General features: G+C 44.5%; 1 protein-coding gene across 1 annotated transcript in view; it reads right to left on the bottom strand.

The window, feature by feature from the left end:
• LOC121865067 (neurogenic locus notch homolog protein 1-like) overlaps positions 1 to 17,751 on the bottom strand; it is a 32,120-nt gene that overhangs the window by 13,802 nt on the left and 567 nt on the right. Inside the window, exon 2 of the mRNA XM_042364403.1 lies at positions 1,143 to 1,208. Coding sequence (XP_042220337.1) covers positions 1,143 to 1,200 — 58 coding nt within the window. The 5' untranslated portion in view covers positions 1,201 to 1,208. The remainder of the gene's footprint in view (positions 1 to 1,142; positions 1,209 to 17,751) is intronic.

Raw genomic sequence — 17,751 nt, 5'->3', positions numbered from 1 at the left:
ATCTATCTATCTATCTATCTATCTATCTATCTATCAACAAGATATAAAACTAACTTGTGAAAAAAAAATTATATCAATAAATTCTTAATCAGCTAAAATACTTAGAACAAACACTAAGACAAACAAATAAACAAATAAATGCGTAACATACAGACCGACACAAAACACGTTATGTACAATATATACTGTACAAACACAATCACACACATGACTTTATAATTCGGGAAGTTGACTCTCTTATCAGCAAAATTTTCTTCAGCCAATTAGAACCTTTTGATGGATATGTCAGCAAATAAAAACTCACGAAGTGGCTTTTCTCCTCCCGAACACCGAGAGATTCAGACTCGTGAACCCGAAGCAGTAGACTGAGGCACTATTCTCTCCATAAATGCTTCGGGGTTCATGAATCTGAATATCTAGCGTTTGGTGGTTCAGAAGGAGAGGCGAGATGTCTTTGGTGAATAGTTATTCATTGTTCAGTATCGTACAAGAAAATAAAACAATAATAACTGAAAAAACAAGAAAAATAAACAAAAAACAAAACACAGAAGTTTCCAATTATATATATATATTGCCATCTTGGTGAGTTGAGTATTTTGTAGAGTTGACTGACAAACACTCTATAATATATTCCTTCGATGTTTAGTATAAAGAGCGGCATAAAACGTGGCATAAAAAAGATAAAACAAACAAACAAACACACCTTGGGCTAAACACTAACGAAGAAATAAAAGAATTACGCTATGAAAAAGGTGGCAACTGTTCTTGTAAACTTTGGGGTTAAACAGAAACAAATAAAAATACATTGGAAATTTACGCTACACCAACTAAATATTTTTGTGTGATTTATTTACAAATTTAGTGATAATTCTTTATACGTTTTATTTGTATTTACGTCTAAGTGGCATTTATTTACAATTAAGTAGCTACCATTATTATTTACAAACTTTCTTTTAAGTTACTGCTAAAATTACTTATATCTTATTTAATTATTAGTAACTACCATACTTTTTGACACCTGATTTACAATTAAGTGGCTATTATCGTATTTACATCTTATTTAAGTAACTACTATACTTATTTACACCTTATTTACATTGAAGTTTACATTCTTTACAAGAGAGAGAGAGAGAGAGACTTACAAGGATGTTGAGCCCAAGTCCCGGCCAAGAGAGCCAGGCCTATGACAAACACCCTCATTCTGTGTTCTGTGGAAGACAAACAAACACGAATTAGTAAACAAGAAAATAGAAATAATCATAATAAATAAGAAAATGGGAATAATCATAATAAACAAGAACATAGGAATAATCACAATAAACAAGAAAATATAAGAAAAAGCGATAATGAGCTGCCTTAAATCTGTGGCTCGGTTTTGTATTTTGACTCGCGTAGTAATAGTGGGGAGAGGGAGGGGGGAAGTAGTAGGTGGGGGAAGGGAGGAGGAGGAGGGTGGTGGGGAAGAGAAAGAAGGAGGAGGGTGGGGGAAGAGAAAGAAGGAGGAGGGTGGTGGGGAAGAGAAAGAAGGAGGAGGGTGGTGGGGAAGAGAAAGAAGGAGGAGGGTGGTGGGGAAGAGAAAGAAGGAGGAGGGTGGTGGGGAAGAGAAAGAAGGAGGAGGGTGGTGGGGGAAGAGGAAGGGTTGGCGTGCTGGGTAATGCCTATGGTCCCCCCCTTAACCACAGGCCAAAATGAGTCGAGCCCCGCCCGCGCCCACACGGACGCCGCCCTCATCTAATATGGACGTGACAAGGCCGCCCGCAGGTCCCCCACCAACACCCAGTATCCTTCAGGTCCTGTCGAGGGTTTTTATTATTATCCTTATGTGAGATCCCGTTTACAGCAGGTCTTGAGGGAACTTCACTCTCAACCCAACCCAACCTAACCCAACCCAACCTAACCCAACCTAACCTACTATAACCTAACCTAACCTAACCTAACCTCGTCGATGGTGGTGTAACACGTCACAGGTATGGAACACGGTCTTATTAATCTTGTTTGAGTCACGATGGAGGTCAGACTAGTGACTCACCTTACACCCCTCATGACCAACGCCCTTTGTGAGAGAGTGGGCGTGGGTATGGGCGTGGGCGTTGGTACACTATTAGAAGGTCATTAAAATAGGTCCCTCCATCTATAAGTATACTCAAAACAGGTTACCGGAAAAGTATTATTAACTTAATATTTTATAATCATCCTAATCACCTGCTGTTGCAATATACGGTTATGCAATTGCGTAAACAAGCTTCCCAACCACCTCTTAAATAGCGTCACTTGAGAGAAAAAAAGAAAAACTCCCTCACGTTAAGCTTATTAGTCAGATCAAGAGAGGCTGTCACTGTCTTGGTTAAACCTATTATGTAAACACAGTCACGGGACACTGTACGAGTTTACACTATGTCGAGGCTGCCAGTCACTATTAGGCTTCACCACACCTCACCTGCCTTCACCTGGCTTCACCACACCTCACCTGCTCTCACCTACCTTCACCTACCCTGACCTGGTTTCACGACACTTCACCTGCCCTGACCTGGCTTCACGACACTTCACCTGCCCTCACCTGGCTTCAGTAATAACTCGAGTGTATGTTACCTGAAGTTGTTGACACCTACACCCAGTACACTCGTGTATGTATGTATGTATGTATGTATGTATGTATGTATGTATGTATGTATGTATGTATGTATGTATGTATGTATGTATGTATGTATGTATGTATGTATGTATGAATGTATATGTATGTATGGGGATGGTGAATCATACCGGGCTTCGTGAGGTGATGCAATGAGTTACCAACCCAGAACTAGACCTTGCAACAGTTGCAATATGAAGGTGTGATAGAGAGACTCCTGGCCGTGGGCGTGTGGTAGTGGTGGTAGTAGTAGTAGTAGTTGTGGCGTTGGTGGTGATGGTGGAGGTAGTGGTGATGATGGTGGCAGTGGTGGAGGTTGTGATGGTGATGATGATGATGATGATGATGATGATGTTTGTGGTGGTGGTGATGGTGGTGGTGGTGAAGTTGGTGATGGTGGTGGTGATGATGATGGTGATGGTGGTGGTAGTGGTGGTGGTGGAGGCGATGATGGTGGTGGTGGTGGTGGAGGTGATGATGGTGGTGGTGGTGGAGGTTGACCCGCCTCTCTGGAAACTGTACCTGGGGCAGCGTGGGCGAGGCCAGGCAAGGTGAGTGACACAACGGACACTCAGGTGAGTTTCCTAATATCCAGGAGGGCCGAGGTGTAGTGGGGAGGGCCGTGGTGTGGTGGGGAGGGCCGTGGTGTGGTGGAGAGGGCCGTGGTGTGGTGGGGAGGGCCGTGGTGTGGTGGGGAGGGCCGTGGTGTGGTGGGGAGGGCCGTGGTGTGGTGGAGAGGGCCGTGGTGTTGTCAATAATAATTTAGCGCCGTAAACAATTGGTGATGGTGAAGATGATGGTGGTGATGGTGAAGACGTGAGGCATGATAGTGAGAGATGATAATGAGACATGAATAGTGAAGCAAGATAGTGATGATGGCCCAGAGAACTCTTGTACCAATAACCTCACACGGGAGATGGAGACTTTCACTAACCTCACCTCTTGCTTCACTCCTACGCTAACGCTTTAACTCCTCCACTACATTACCACAACAATATAAACTGTTTGTATAGAGAGATATAATATTATTTTTATGTATTAGTACAGTTACGTAAATCAAGCTTGTGTTATAAAGGTTACACTGTGCATCTAATTTCAATATTTAGAGTTTTAAGAGTGAGCTGACAAGTTTTTTTTTATTGGGGGGTGAGAGTGAGGGGGGACGGGGTGGTGGGGGGGGCAGAGGGGTGAGGAGGGACGGTAAGGGGAGGGCTGGGGAGGAGGGGGTCGTGGAGGGCCTGTGAAATTTATCGAATTCTTCTAACTACTACGACAAGATGGCTGTTACTCAAGTTTTCTTGTTTCTTATCATCGGTTGGAGAAAGAAATTTAGGCATTTTTGTCAGCTGTGTTGTGGCCTGACATTACAGCAGCAAATGTCAGCCCCCCAAAAGAAGAAAAAAAATATCCCATGGTCAGTGAGGTGAAGGAGGGAGGAGGAGACCGCCAGCCAGCCACTTGGTCCTCTTGGAAACCTGTCCGACAGCTCTTGCTGCCCACGCCACAACTGTACCAAGACACTCGATGCCAAGAACGAGACCAGCCAGCCTCTCACAGCTAGGAGCGAGTGGGCTTTATGAGCTGGCGAGGTAGAATGTGGAGGATGGGTAGGTAGAGGGGTAGGAGGTGGTGTAGGGGGCAGAGGAGGGGGTGGAAGCTGGTGGAGGGGTAGGAGAAAGGGTCAGAGGTGGTGTAGGGGTAGAAGGGGTAGGATGAGGGGTAAGAGATTGAGGAGGACAGAAGGAGGGGCAGGAGAAGGAGAAGGAGGACCAGGAGGTGACGATTAACATAGTCTGGGGTTGATCTTTAATACATGACCTTTCCTTATCAGTCGTCATTAAACAAGCAGTTATCGTTTACTCTCTGATCGTCAAGTAAAAGTTTTGTTGTTGTTATCGTGTGAGTCAGCAGTCCAGAAATCATCTTAGGACACTGTTTACATGTGATACCAATAATGACATTCTTTTTTGCTTCTTCATTAGTGTAAAAACAATGGACAAATGAGAGACAGGTTTTGACGCCTTTTAGATGCTACAGCCCTGAGACACAGCCGCTGCAGCCCTGAGACACAGCCGCTGCAGCCCTGAGACAGTAGATACACCTCGCCAGGTAAACGGTACACAGCCTACACACACACACACACACACACACACACACAGCCAGCAGGGAAACTACAACACCCAGCCCAGGAGTCGACACAAAAAGTGAACCACGAGTCGAGAGATCACTTGCTGTCCTCAACACACTAGATCCTGGTTGGACGCCCACGGTACGCCCACGGTACGCCCACACGGGATGCACACACACACACACACACACACACGCAAACAAACACACACACACGACTATCAACCCGGCTCACTGGGGAGGCCTGGACGAGGTTAGAGGCACCTTACACTCACTTCCAAGAGGCCATGTGTCATTGGATTCGTGAGTGTCTTGGAAGTGTTTGTCATTAGTGAAGACTCAGGTGACCAAGGTATACAGGTGTGAGTTTTGTCTCTCTCACTGTTCATGTTTTTACTGATTTCGTCTTCAATTTTGGTTCTTTCTTACATTCTTTCTTTCCTTATTCACTAAGTATTTACATTATTGTGTGACTTTATAATGAAGGAGTGTTAGCTGTCAGGAGGGGAGAGATAGAGATAAACATTAGTCTCTACGTATACTGTAAACAAGATCCCCAAACATTATAAACAAAGCTCTACACACACACACACTTGTCAACACTAGTACACCATCTTACCTCCTCTCCCCCCCCCCCACACAGTAAACAGATGTAGACACACACACCAACACAGTACACCATATAAGGAAGTATTACACGTACACATTCATACTCAGCCATTTCCACCTCCACCAGCTCCACCTGACACATCCTTTTGTGGAGTTTACCCTTTGATCTTAACTCCACCTCCTCCTCCTCCTCCTCCTCCTCCTCCTTCTTCACCTTCACCTCCTCCTCTTTCTCCTCTTCTTCTTATGGAATTCAACCTTTCTTTTCTACGAATCCCTTGATCCAAACGCCTTCTCCTCCTCCTCCTCCTCCACCTGCACCACTCCTACACGACCCTCTGAGGCTTTATCATAGACTGGATCAGGCAGGTACACACGTTCCTACAACACCAGCTAGGAGGTTAATGACTTGAAGTGCGACCCTCTGATAATCTTGACCTGAATTACAACCTTCTGAGAATCTTGACCTGACTTACGACCCTCTAAGATTTTTTACTTACGACCCTCTGAGAATCTTGACATGACTTACTGAACAAATCAACTCCCATTGTTGTTATCGTGAGTGAAAGTTTCGCCCGTGTTGACTCATCCCGCCTCTGCTAACACCCACTTATATAAAACATCACCAGCACGAAAAGTCAACATCGTCTGGCGTTCACTTAAAACAATAACAGGCTAACAGAAGCTACGCCAGACGAAAGTGCCATAAAAAACATCGTCAGCAGAAGCAGTTAATACGTTTATCATAAACACACGCCTGGCGAACGTTCACCACATGTCTTCTGCCTACACTGGCGCTCCCTCCTACACTCCTCCTCCATCCCTAGCCCCCAGGGGGAGGTGGAGGAGTACCCATCTAAAGGTCCTCCACCCCCTGAGCCATCCTGGTAAAGAAAGAGGGACGGTCAAGTACCCAGCCCTAAGGCACCTCAGCCAACACCACCCCTACTGCTCCCGTGTGTGTGTGACGGTATCATGGGTTGTGGGTCTATGTGATATGTGGGTGTGAGTTTATAAGGGAGCGAGGTTATGTGGGTGTGAGGTTATGAGGGTGTGAGGTTATGTGGGTGTGAGGTTATGAGGGTGTGAGGTTATGAGGATGTGAGGTTATGTGGGTGTGTGAGGTGTGAGGTTAGGGTGTGAGGTTATGGGTGTGAGGTTATGAGGGTGCGAGGTTATGTGGGTGTGAGGTTATGAGGTGTGAGGTTATGAGGGTGTGAGGTGAGGGTGTGAGGTTATGAGGGTGCGAGGTTATGAGGGTGTGAGGTTATGTGGGTGTGAGGTTATGAGGTGTGAGGTTATGTGGGTGTGAGGCTATGTGGGTGTGAGGTTATGAGGATGTGAGGTTATGTGGGTGTGAGGTTATGAGGATGTGAGGTTATGAGGGTGTGAGGTTATGAGGGTGTGAGGTTATGAGGGTGCGAGGTTATGAGGGTGTGAGGTTATGTGGGTGTGAGGTTATGAGGGTGTGAGGTTAGGTGGGTGTGAGGCTATGTGGGTGTGAGGTTATGAGGATGTGAGGTTATGTGGGTGTGAGGTTATGAGGGTGTGAGGTTATGAGGTGGTAAATATACATGAGTTATGGGCGGAGGAAAGCTGCTTCTTGGGTGAGAGACCGCAACCTCGTGGGCGTGAGGTCTTGGGGGCGTGTGGCCATGAGGGCGTGTGGGCGAAGGAGGGAAAGATCAGATGGTGAGAGCTATACCCTCTTATGGTGCCAAGAGTCTTTCTTCCTGGTCGCTTATTTGAGTGTGGGGTGAGCGTGGGTGTGGGCGTGGGTGTAGGGTGAGGGTGAGGGCGTGGGTGAGTGGTGGAGGGCGTATTAGGAAAGTTTTTAGAGAAGTATAGTGTAGGACTATGAATAATAATAATAATAATAATAATAATAATAGCTTAAATGTTCTATCAGCTAACATACGTTTTCGAAAGATGCATTGGCTGTACTCACACTTCTACAAAACAAATTAAACAGTTGTATTTTCTTTTAATCTTATGGTTTCATTGTTTTATATATTATCTACCTGTAGAGAGGGAAGGATAGAATATTATACAAATTATAAAATAATTGTTATATAAAGTTATAAAAATGTTACACCCTTGGCTTTTTAAAACGTCCAGACGTAAACAGTACAGGCGATGTGAGTCGGTGTCCACAAACGATATAATTTATGGTGAAATAGTGTGAAATGTTATGTTTTTTACGAACCCTCAGTATAATAACTAACAAAACCAATCCATGTGTGAATAGCTGTGACAAAATACTTACGATAAAGACAGAAGCGTAATTAAGAGGAAAATATAACTAAGTAGCCGCCAAGTTCTGCGTCAACAAGGTGAGGTGGGAGGTGTCGGGTCGCAACTAAATAACTATAAAATTATCTTTCCTAAGTGAGACTGTTACTGTAATGGTGATTTTAGTGTGGTGTGTCGTTAATAGAGCCAGTGGAGAGTCTCTAGTTAACCACAGCTTCTGATTGGTTGATTTCATTAGCTACTGTGAGAAGAGATGTGATTGGAACATCTAGGGACCAGTTCACAGCGGGGTCGTCCTTGGTGAGTACAGATTAATCGATATTTACACCAGGTTGATAATATTGTCAGTATTATATTATTTATGGTTTGATTATATTAACTTCTCATGAATAAGTTTACACGAGACAATTTATTAATATTAATAGGTATTTTTTACTGCGGTTATGTACGTTTTAGAGTCATTTCGTATTTAATTTCATTTGTATTTATTATTTAGTGTGTACGTTCACTTGCAACGATTTAGTAGAGAAAATAAAGTTATATTCTCAGGTCGTGAAATATTGCGTTAGACTAAAGAAAACGGCCAAATATCTATAATTTAAAGGAAAACTCAAGACAATTTGGTGTTCACCTCGGTGCTCACTTTTACAATTTCCGACCTTTGACGAAACATAATGTAAAGGTTATTTCTTAATTCCTGATGATTTGTGTTGTACAGGTGATGTTGGTGGGGTTAATTAGGGGTTTTGTGGTGACGTCAGACCTCGCTTGACCTACTGTAGAATGACCACAGGAGTTGACAGCCTGAGGCTTTAATAATCTCGGGTGACAATGGAAAGTGACTCCTGACATTCTACTCGGTGTTGTCGGCGACATTAGATGCGGCTTAAAAGTCTTCCGGAGAATTGTCATTGTGGGTCGTTTGACCTGTGCCCGGGTGGGCTAATTCCCGTAAAAAAAAAGATAAAAAGATAGATATCGTAATAGATATTTATTCAACAAAATCGTAATACAAGTTCACATTGATTCAGGAAGTATATAAACAGTGCAGGTATATAAACAATGTACCTAGACAGTGCAGGTATATAAACAATGTACCTAGACAGTGCAGGTAATAAACAATGGTAAACAGGAAGCCGATTTGACCAAGGGAACCACAATAAGCGTAGCGGGTTGACTTTATAACACACACACGAGAACAACAACTTAAGATGACAGAAAAAAAAAAGAAAAAAAAAACAAGTCACATTAGGTCCAAGGTGTTATCTGATGATCTATTAAAAGTCACTAATTTCAGGGCAGATTTCTACGGCCCTTATTTCCAGCTTCGCTACACGTCTCGGGGTATGTTATAGGTCTGTTGGTCAGGTATCTATTACGTGACCCTGTTTTAGTGTATGTTTCGGGGTTCATGGAGAAATGGGTGTTTAAATTGGTGTCCCTATTACCTGTATTACATGGTTAGTACAGCAGGTGTTGGTCGGTACACCTCATGCCCGTAATAGGGTCTTCCTCCCCTCCACACTACCCACCCCTCCCTATACGACCCTCTCTCCTCCCTCCCACCCTCCCTTTCCCCCTCCCCATACCTTCCTCCACCCATTTCTTCTCCTCACCTTTCCTCACTCCATCCATCTTCTCCTTTCACTTCTCTATCCCACTTCTCCTCTCCCCCTTCTTCTCTCCCCCTTCTTCTCTCCCCTTCTTCTCTCCCCCTTCACTTCTCTATCTCACCTATTTTCTCTTAACCTCCTTATCCCACCTATCGTCCCCCTTCCTCATGTCTCCTCCTCACCTCTCCCGCTCTCTCCTCCACACCTGAAGCTGACGGTGAAAGTGAGAGTGGAAGACTTTTAAGGGAAAGTGGCCTTAGGAGAGTGGAATGCAGGGAGCAGATAATTTCCTTCTGGCCTAGTTTTGTGTGTTTTTTTTCTTCTCATCCGGTGCATATTTGGAGCCGCCCAGAAGTAGGTAATGTTGCCAGTCTCTCTCTCTCTCTCTCTCTCTCTCTCTCTCTCTCTCTCTCTCTTTGTGAAAACTTTGTATGGCGGATTCTCAGGCAAACACGTATAAGACTGTCTGTTTGTCTGTCTGTCTTTTTGTCTCTTTTTCTTTCACAGATATATGGCTGGCCCCACAGATAAACTATAACCCCTCTCTCATAAGTAGGCAATAATAGACACACAGACAGACATGTGGCTGGCCCCACAGACATTATCCAACGAGTTCAGTGACTTTTACTTTCATGAGACACAAAAAAATGTTCAAGTGACTCACAGTTTTTCCATTCCAGTCTGTTCTTCTCTTCTCCCTTTGTCCTTTTTTCCTCTTACGAAATTCCTCCCTTGAAATGTTATCATATTTTCCTTATTCCCGTGTTCTATTGTCCTGCTTTTCCATCGGTTTCCTCTCACCTCCCTTTTAACCACCCTTTCTCCTCCCCTTACCACCCCTTCTCTCCAACACCTCCCCCTTACCACCCCTTCTCCCCAACACCTCCCCCTTACCACCCATTCTCCCCAACACCTCCCCCTTACTGTCGCTAGGACGGGTCAAGATCACTGCTGGGACTGTCACTTTCACTGTCTGGAGGTGAAAGAGACGGTATTGCTGGTTGGGTGATGCTCCCCCAACCTGTCTGCTTGGCAAGTGACAGCCAGACGACAGTAACAGGAGGAGAAGAAAGAAAAGTAGAGGTGTCATGGGTATGTGCAGGTGTGGTGATATGTTTATGTGGTAGAGTGGTGTTGTGGGTGTGATATTTGTGGTGTGGTGTGGTGATGTAGTGGAGTGGTGATGTAGTGGTATGGTGTAGTGTGGTAATGGTGGTGGTGGTGTGCAGTGGCTGGATTGGACTGGTTCAGTAAGGCAGAAAACCTTGTTTTTTTTTCCCCCGCCCCCACACAGTCATGAGACAGAGAGAGAGAGAGAGAGAGAGAGAGAGAGAGAGAGAGCTCAGGTTACACATATCCTAGAAGAGCCACACACTTCAGGATGGCCCCAAAGCATCTCTTATGTATTCAGAACACCCAGACTCATCCTCGCTCTCTGGCGTTGTATTGTGATATGACGGTGAGCATTTGCCGTCTAGGTTTTGAAACATCCTGAAACAGATATTCTAATGGCACGGAAACACCCCGAAACAGGTACTTTAATGGCACGGAAACACCCCGAAACAGGTACTTTAATGGCACTGAAACACCCCGAAACAGGTACTTTAATGGCACTGAAACACCCTGAAGCAATTAGTCGTATCGTTTTGAAGCGCCCGGAAACTGATCTATCTCTCTGTGAAGTTGTACAGATGGCCAGAATCATCCCAGGTTACATCAGATAAGTAAATGTCTGTAATCTGACCAGTATCTGACGACGATTTTTAATGCCCTGACACAGATACCCGCGTACCCCACACCTGCCTCATGCCCTGAAACTCTTCCTACGTTTTGGGTTCACAGTAGAGGTGGCAGACGGGGCCAGGGGTATCCGCCCGAACTGTGCCACATCACGAAGCGTCCGCCACCAACTCGTGCCACTTTCCCTGGTCAAGGGCGTGCGGGTAAGAGGGCGGGGGGTGAAGATAGGGGTATTAGGGGTGAAAGGGGGAAGACCCAGATAACTCCACTTGCGGGATTGTCCTTAACTCGTGTGTGTGTGTGTGTGTGTGTGTGTGTGTGTGTGTGTGTGTGTGTGTGTGTGAGGGGAGGGAGGGGGAGTTATCCTACACTCAGAGACCAGGTGTTCGTGCTCTAAAGGATCATCAGTGCGGGAGAAAGTGTCCAAGAGGAACATTTGTGTGACGTGGCGCCCAACGAACGTGACGTAACTGGTCGGAGGAATAATGAGGGACGCCGTTGGTCGGTCATGGTGGCAGGAGACAAGACTCCACCTTGAGGGACTCCAAATTGTTCAAGTTTATAAATGAGGACAAGTGGGGAGGCGGGTGTCCTTGGCGATCCTAAACGAGAGGACTTGCAGGACTCTTAGGATGCAAAGGTTTTATTTATGATGTTCCTGTGTGTGTGTGTGTGTGTGTGTGTGTGTGTGTGTGTGTTTCAGGCAGTCTCGAGGCTATCAAGACAAAGACATGACCCAGTTTCTTCCCCGAGGTACTGTACTTGTCGCACTCACTCACCAGACATGACACCTTGCCTCCCTCTGCGTGTGTGTTCATTATCTGTCTATCTATCTCATCACGGGATATCTTTTTGCTCTAGTTCAAGAAAAAGGAGAAAGTATACGAGTACTTGAATACGTGTTATGTCATCATTACGAGCGAACGGTGATAAATGATTTGACTTTACCACCGCATCTGCCATCGTTAGAGAGAGAGAGGAGGAAGAAGACGAAGAAGGAGGAGGTAAGAGCAGAGGGAGGAGAAGGAAGAAGAGGATAAGGTGGGGGAGGAGAAGGGGAAGGAGGAGGAGGAGGAGAGAGGTCTGATAATTAAAAAATAATTACCTTCTTAATTACAAACCCATAATTGAAGGTTGTAAATAACGTGTAATTACTCTGGATGTGATAGATGTAACGCCGCTTATACGTTAATTACAGAAAAACACGATACAAAAAGGTTGATTAGACGTAGCACACCTTACTAACTTGTACTGAGAGAGAGAGAGAGAGAGATCTACAAAACTTGCCTCCGTGGTTGTATTCATGAACCACAAAGGTTAAGGCTTACGCCCACACTCCCTCCAGTTTCACACACACACACACACACACACACACACACACACACACACACACACACACACACATACACTAATATTTAACCCACGCCCACGTTGCTGCTGCCCACGATATGCCCGCCCATGTAGTGCGTCACACAGGTAATGACCCCCTATACCCACCCTCGTCACGGTCCTAAAGTGCGTCGCGGGTTTTACCATATGCCCACGCTACCCCCGCCCACGTCACGGCCGCCACGTCACGCCCATATAGTATGAACGTACATCGGTATAACACGCGGCAGAGATGGTCTACGCCCATAGCCTACGGCAGTCTCATGGGCGGAGGTATACAAGGTCGAGTCCAATTTTAGTCAAGAAAAAATAACCTCAGTTTCAGGTTTTGTTTGGCGGCCAAACATTAACACAGCGGAGTGTTTGTTAAGTCCTCTGATGGTAACCTTATAAAAAAATACACATTCTCTTGTTTTTTTACGATAATAAAATTGAAATAGTAAATAATTATATACTTTAGTTGTTTACAAAAATGAGGATATTGTGTATTGTTGCGTGAATGTCAACCACGCGATGATGTAGTTGAAAGGGGGAAGTGTTTGGTTGAAGCAAAGAATAGTTAAGTAAGCCATGCAAGGTAAAGATAGAGAACGCGTGTTGCTTTATAAGAGGTTTCTCTGAGACCAACTTCAACTCAGGTCGAAGAATTATTCAAGATACGACAGTGAAAAAGGGATTATAAACTTACTATATTAAAGAGACTCAATAACAAAACAAGAGAGAGAGAGAGATAGAATAAATTTGATATTACCTTAACTTGTAATAATTTAGATTCGTTATCTCATCCCTAATTAGCAAGGGTGACTTAATAAATACAAAATTACGCTCGAAAACAAATAACTTATCAGTTAAGTCAGGAAAGTCGGACGTTTGGGGTAATTAACTCAGCAGGAAAATTTATCGTATATAAGTTTCATCTGAGAATCGTGACGGACGCCAGATGGTAGTGTTTACCGTCTTGTCTCCGTCCAGCTGGTCAACACAGATTGTGCGGTGTTGTGTCAGTGTATGTGTGCGTGTGTGTGAGCTCAGGGACAATACTGCACTAAGCAAGGAGCGTGACGAGCGTCTCACCCAAGGGCTTTCTCCTCATGCGCGGACAAAAATACCATCTGGACAATTTACCAGCGACAATAAAAGTATCACTGGACAAAACTTCACTAAAACTGAAATATTGGACAAAGTCCCATCTCTTCAGGTTAGGTTAGGTAAAGCTAGGTTAGGTTAGGTTCTGTGTGGTTTGATTTGATTTGATTTGGTTAGGTCAGGTCAGATTAGGTAAGGTGGGATTTTGTCCAAAGTGACGCGGAGACGTTTTATGTTTAGTGAAGTGTAGTGTAGTGGCTGTGTGGGTGTAGCGTCGTGGTAAATACACAGGTTTATATGCTGCTTTACGTATCATGCTGGGGCACACATTGGGTACGTTATTAGAAAGAGAGAGAGAGAGAGAGAGAGAGAGAGAGAGAGAGAGTGCTAGCTTCTAAGAATACCAATAGTTCTGTCGTCAGAGGTTGTGGTGTTCCCAATAGCCGATAGATGGCAACACGGCCTGTGTAAACATTAGTTCTGTAGATGGTGATGGCGTTTCATCTTAAAGTCAATAAAGGCTTTAACCGACTGCCTCCAAGATGGTTCCAAGTGCCTGCTGTCTCTCTCTTAACTGATATATCGTAAGATTAATAGTTTGTTGGGTAGTTTATTATATACGAGTGTGTTAGATACGATAACCGGGCTGAAGATATTGTAAATAAGACGAATTTACTTAATATATAACGGAGATGGAGTATAAATAGGACGATAGAGGAATGGTTATGATAAATGTGTGAATAAAAAAGTGAATTTGTTGATTTAAACGACGATATGAAGATATTTGTCTTGTTCAGCAGTTAGAGGGAGAGATGGTGGGGTGGGCTGGGGTGGGTTGAACTGGTGGGTGGAGGAACCTGCTATAATAAGACTCAATTCTGGTACAAAAACACGTTTGGTAAGATTAATGTGTGTGTGTGTGTGTGTGTGTGTGTGTGTTGGATGATGGAGGCTTACCTACCCCCTCACCCCTCTTTCTCACTCACCATGAGACAGGGCTTTCCAAGGTGTTCAGGACAATGACGAAGTGGAAAGAAAAGTTTTGAATATTTTTACCGCGTCTGGCACAACATGTTGTCGGGGTGAGGGGTAAATTTGTTTATTCACACACACACATGATGTTCCGAGTGTTAGATAAATCTAGAATATATTTGGGGTAATTATTAGTGATTGTGTGTTAATTTAAAAATCTTGACAGCCATTAAAACGAGATACATTTCAGTAAGGTATTATTATTATTACTACTATTATTATTCAGATTATCCAACAATGTTTTCTGATCATCGAAAGTTCCAGAAACTATTATCCGGTGAGGCTCCCCCCCGAGGATGAGTTGCCAGTTCTAGTATAAACGCCGCCTTGTCTTACACCCTGTATATATGCGTAATTCCGGGTTGTGTTGTTGTGTAATGAAAGTTCTACCTTCTCTCTTGTGTTGACATTTAATTAATAAAAAACTAGATAAGACCTTAGTTGATACGTTGTTGTTTTTTATGATAAACAGAACTTGATGTCGTGTGAGTGTGTGTGTGTCGGCAAGAAAAACCAGCCTTGTAACCCGACTTTAGAGTACGTAGTGACATGACTCTGTATTCTCGGAGCTTAATGTTAAACTTTGTCTCGTAAGTGGTGTTGTAAGACACTAACTCACCGACCTATGTACGCTGAAACACAACGAAAATCATAAATATGGCGACATAATTACACTGAGACTCTACCTAAGCTAGATGAGTTCACGTAGCAGATTTATTTACGAGATAGATTTTTACATACAGGATACCTTTACGGGCTATTTACAATGTTAATTTTACCAGTCAAGGTGTCTGACTAAGTTTGTTGTTTTGAGGTAAAGTTAACCAGATATTATTATGACATTGTTTTACTTACGAACTTTTGAGAATGTCTACCATATTTAATGTCTTGCTTTTTTTTTTATGTGCATAATGTCTTATTTTTTAGGTTGTTTAAATGTCAAAGTATCTCCTTTATGAAGTGAGAGTGGCTCGGACCAATCAGATCGTAGGATGATTTACCAGTTGACACAGCGTAGCCAATCAGGTGACCTCCTGGATAACATTTTAGCCAATAAGAACACAAGGTGACCTATTGATGAACAGAGTAGCCATTCAGGTGACCTCTCGGTTAACATTTCAGCCAATCAGGTGATAGAGTAAACGAGCTGGGGCAGTTAATGGCCAAAGAACCAATTAGGTGACAGCTGGTAACCAATAAACCAATCAAGTGACAGGTGGTGGCCCTAGAGAACATTGCTACACCTTGATGGGTTGTGCAGATGGCTAATACGAGAGAGAGAAAGAGAGAGAGAGTCAACCAATATGAAGCCAACTAGCAAGATGATAAACAAGAAACCGACCAATCACAGTCCAGTAACGAGACAGCCAACCTTCGAGTAGTGGTTACCGGCGAGAAATCAGCCAATGATAGACCAGCAACTTAGGAATAAACAAGTCTCTCATTTCTGGAGACTTGAACGATGCATTAAGGAGTTATCCAAAGAGTCTTAATAAATAGTGAAATAATTCGATTTATTTCATTTTTGTTGAATACGTTTTTCTGTTCTTTTGTTTTATCGTTTAAATGTCTGGCTGTGTGTGTGTGTGTGTGTGTGTGTGTGTGTGTGTGTGTGTTACTAGCGACCCCCTACCCCCCCCCCGCCCCCATTAAAACACCTGTCTTTAAAGCCCCATTATCTTCTCTCACCTGCGTCCCTCTCCTCACCTCCTCACTCTCCTCCCTCCCTCTTCCTCCCTCATTAAATCTAACACATTCCTACACCTCCCTCACAATATTGCACCAAGACTGTATTTGTTGACCATCATCATCATCATCATCATCATCATCATCATCATCATCATCATCATCATCACCATCACTATCACCATCACTATCACCACCACCATCACCATCACTATCACCACCACCAACACCATCACAGAAACTCGACCTGGCGTGGTGGTTACGTCTTCATAACTACAGAGTGAGGGACGGAGGCTGTGTGTGTGTGTGTGTGTGTGTGTGTGTGTGTGTGTGTGTGTGTGTGTGTGTGTGTATGTGTGTGTGTGTGTGTGTGTGTGTGTGTGTACGAGCCTCTTACACATATACCCCCAACATACCACAACTCTAACTACTAACACCTTCTCCTCCTCCTCCTACTAATCATCAGGCAAAGGTATCGTTAGTGTGGTGTGGTGGGCGTGAAGCAAGGTACAAGGGAGGGAGAGAGGAGGGAGGCAGGGTGTTGGCCGTCTCTCATATCATCTCCCTCAATTGTCTCTCTTTCGGTCTAAATCTACGACCGAAACCAACTCCTACCCTCATATTCCTCCATGCTCCAGGTGTATACAGGTAGTTGTGTGAATCTCATGGTTACCTGTGAGGGAATAATGAGGAAAATACGGGCAGGTGTGAGAGGCCTGGGCAGGTAACCTTCACCACGGCCCACTCGCTCGCTGCCCCCACTCACTCACTCACTCACTCACCACTACCCCTCCCTCCCTCCCTCCCTCCCTCCCTCCCTCCCTCACTCCCTCCCTCATTCCCTCCCTCCCTCCTTCACCATTTCTACTCGGGTATACGCCCTTTTTATACCTCTCTTAGCATTATTCCCAGTCGCCAGTTAATAAGGTAAAAGCGAAAGTTACCTCAGGAATAACTTAGCGAGACCCGGCTAATGTGAAGGACTCGCTTCATGTGAGAAAAACCACGCGTTTCAGGGCATGTGTAACCTAGCCACGCGTTTCATTGCATGTGTTTTGTTTAACCTAACTTAACCTATTCTGACTTGCTAATCCAAGTAACTAGACTAATCCGATATGATAATCCAAGTAACGACACTAATTCGACATGATAATCCAGGGGAGGGGTGAATAATCCTATAACAGTAGAGTAAGATATCGACTCAATAATTCGTCGTGATAATTTAAAAGAAATGAACCATTAATTCAAAAGAGAGTTGAGTGTGGTGGTGGTGAGGGGTGGTGTGGTGGTGGTGGTGGTGAGTGTGGTGGTGAGGGTGTTGAGGGGTGGTGAGTGTGGTGGTGGTGGTGGTGTGAGGGGTGGTGTGGTGGTGGTGAGTGTGGTGGTGAGGGGTGGTGAGTGTGGTGGTGAGGGGTGGTGAGTGTGGTGGTGTTGAGGGGTGGTGAGTGTGGTGGTGGCTGGTGGTGGTGAGGGCAGCTGGGTGGACGCGACAAGATCTCCCGGGGTCGTGTACCTGTACTCGCCATACCACTCCCCACCACATCTCACACACCTTTAACACTCACTTCTCTTGTGAATTCTCAGCTC

Source organism: Homarus americanus, unplaced genomic scaffold (assembly GCF_018991925.1).
Source record: "Homarus americanus isolate GMGI-L3 unplaced genomic scaffold, GMGI_Hamer_2.0 scaffold2539, whole genome shotgun sequence".
In the NCBI taxonomy this organism is placed as follows: domain Eukaryota; kingdom Metazoa; phylum Arthropoda; class Malacostraca; order Decapoda; family Nephropidae; genus Homarus; species Homarus americanus.
This window is presented reverse-complemented; position numbering and strand designations above follow the sequence as displayed.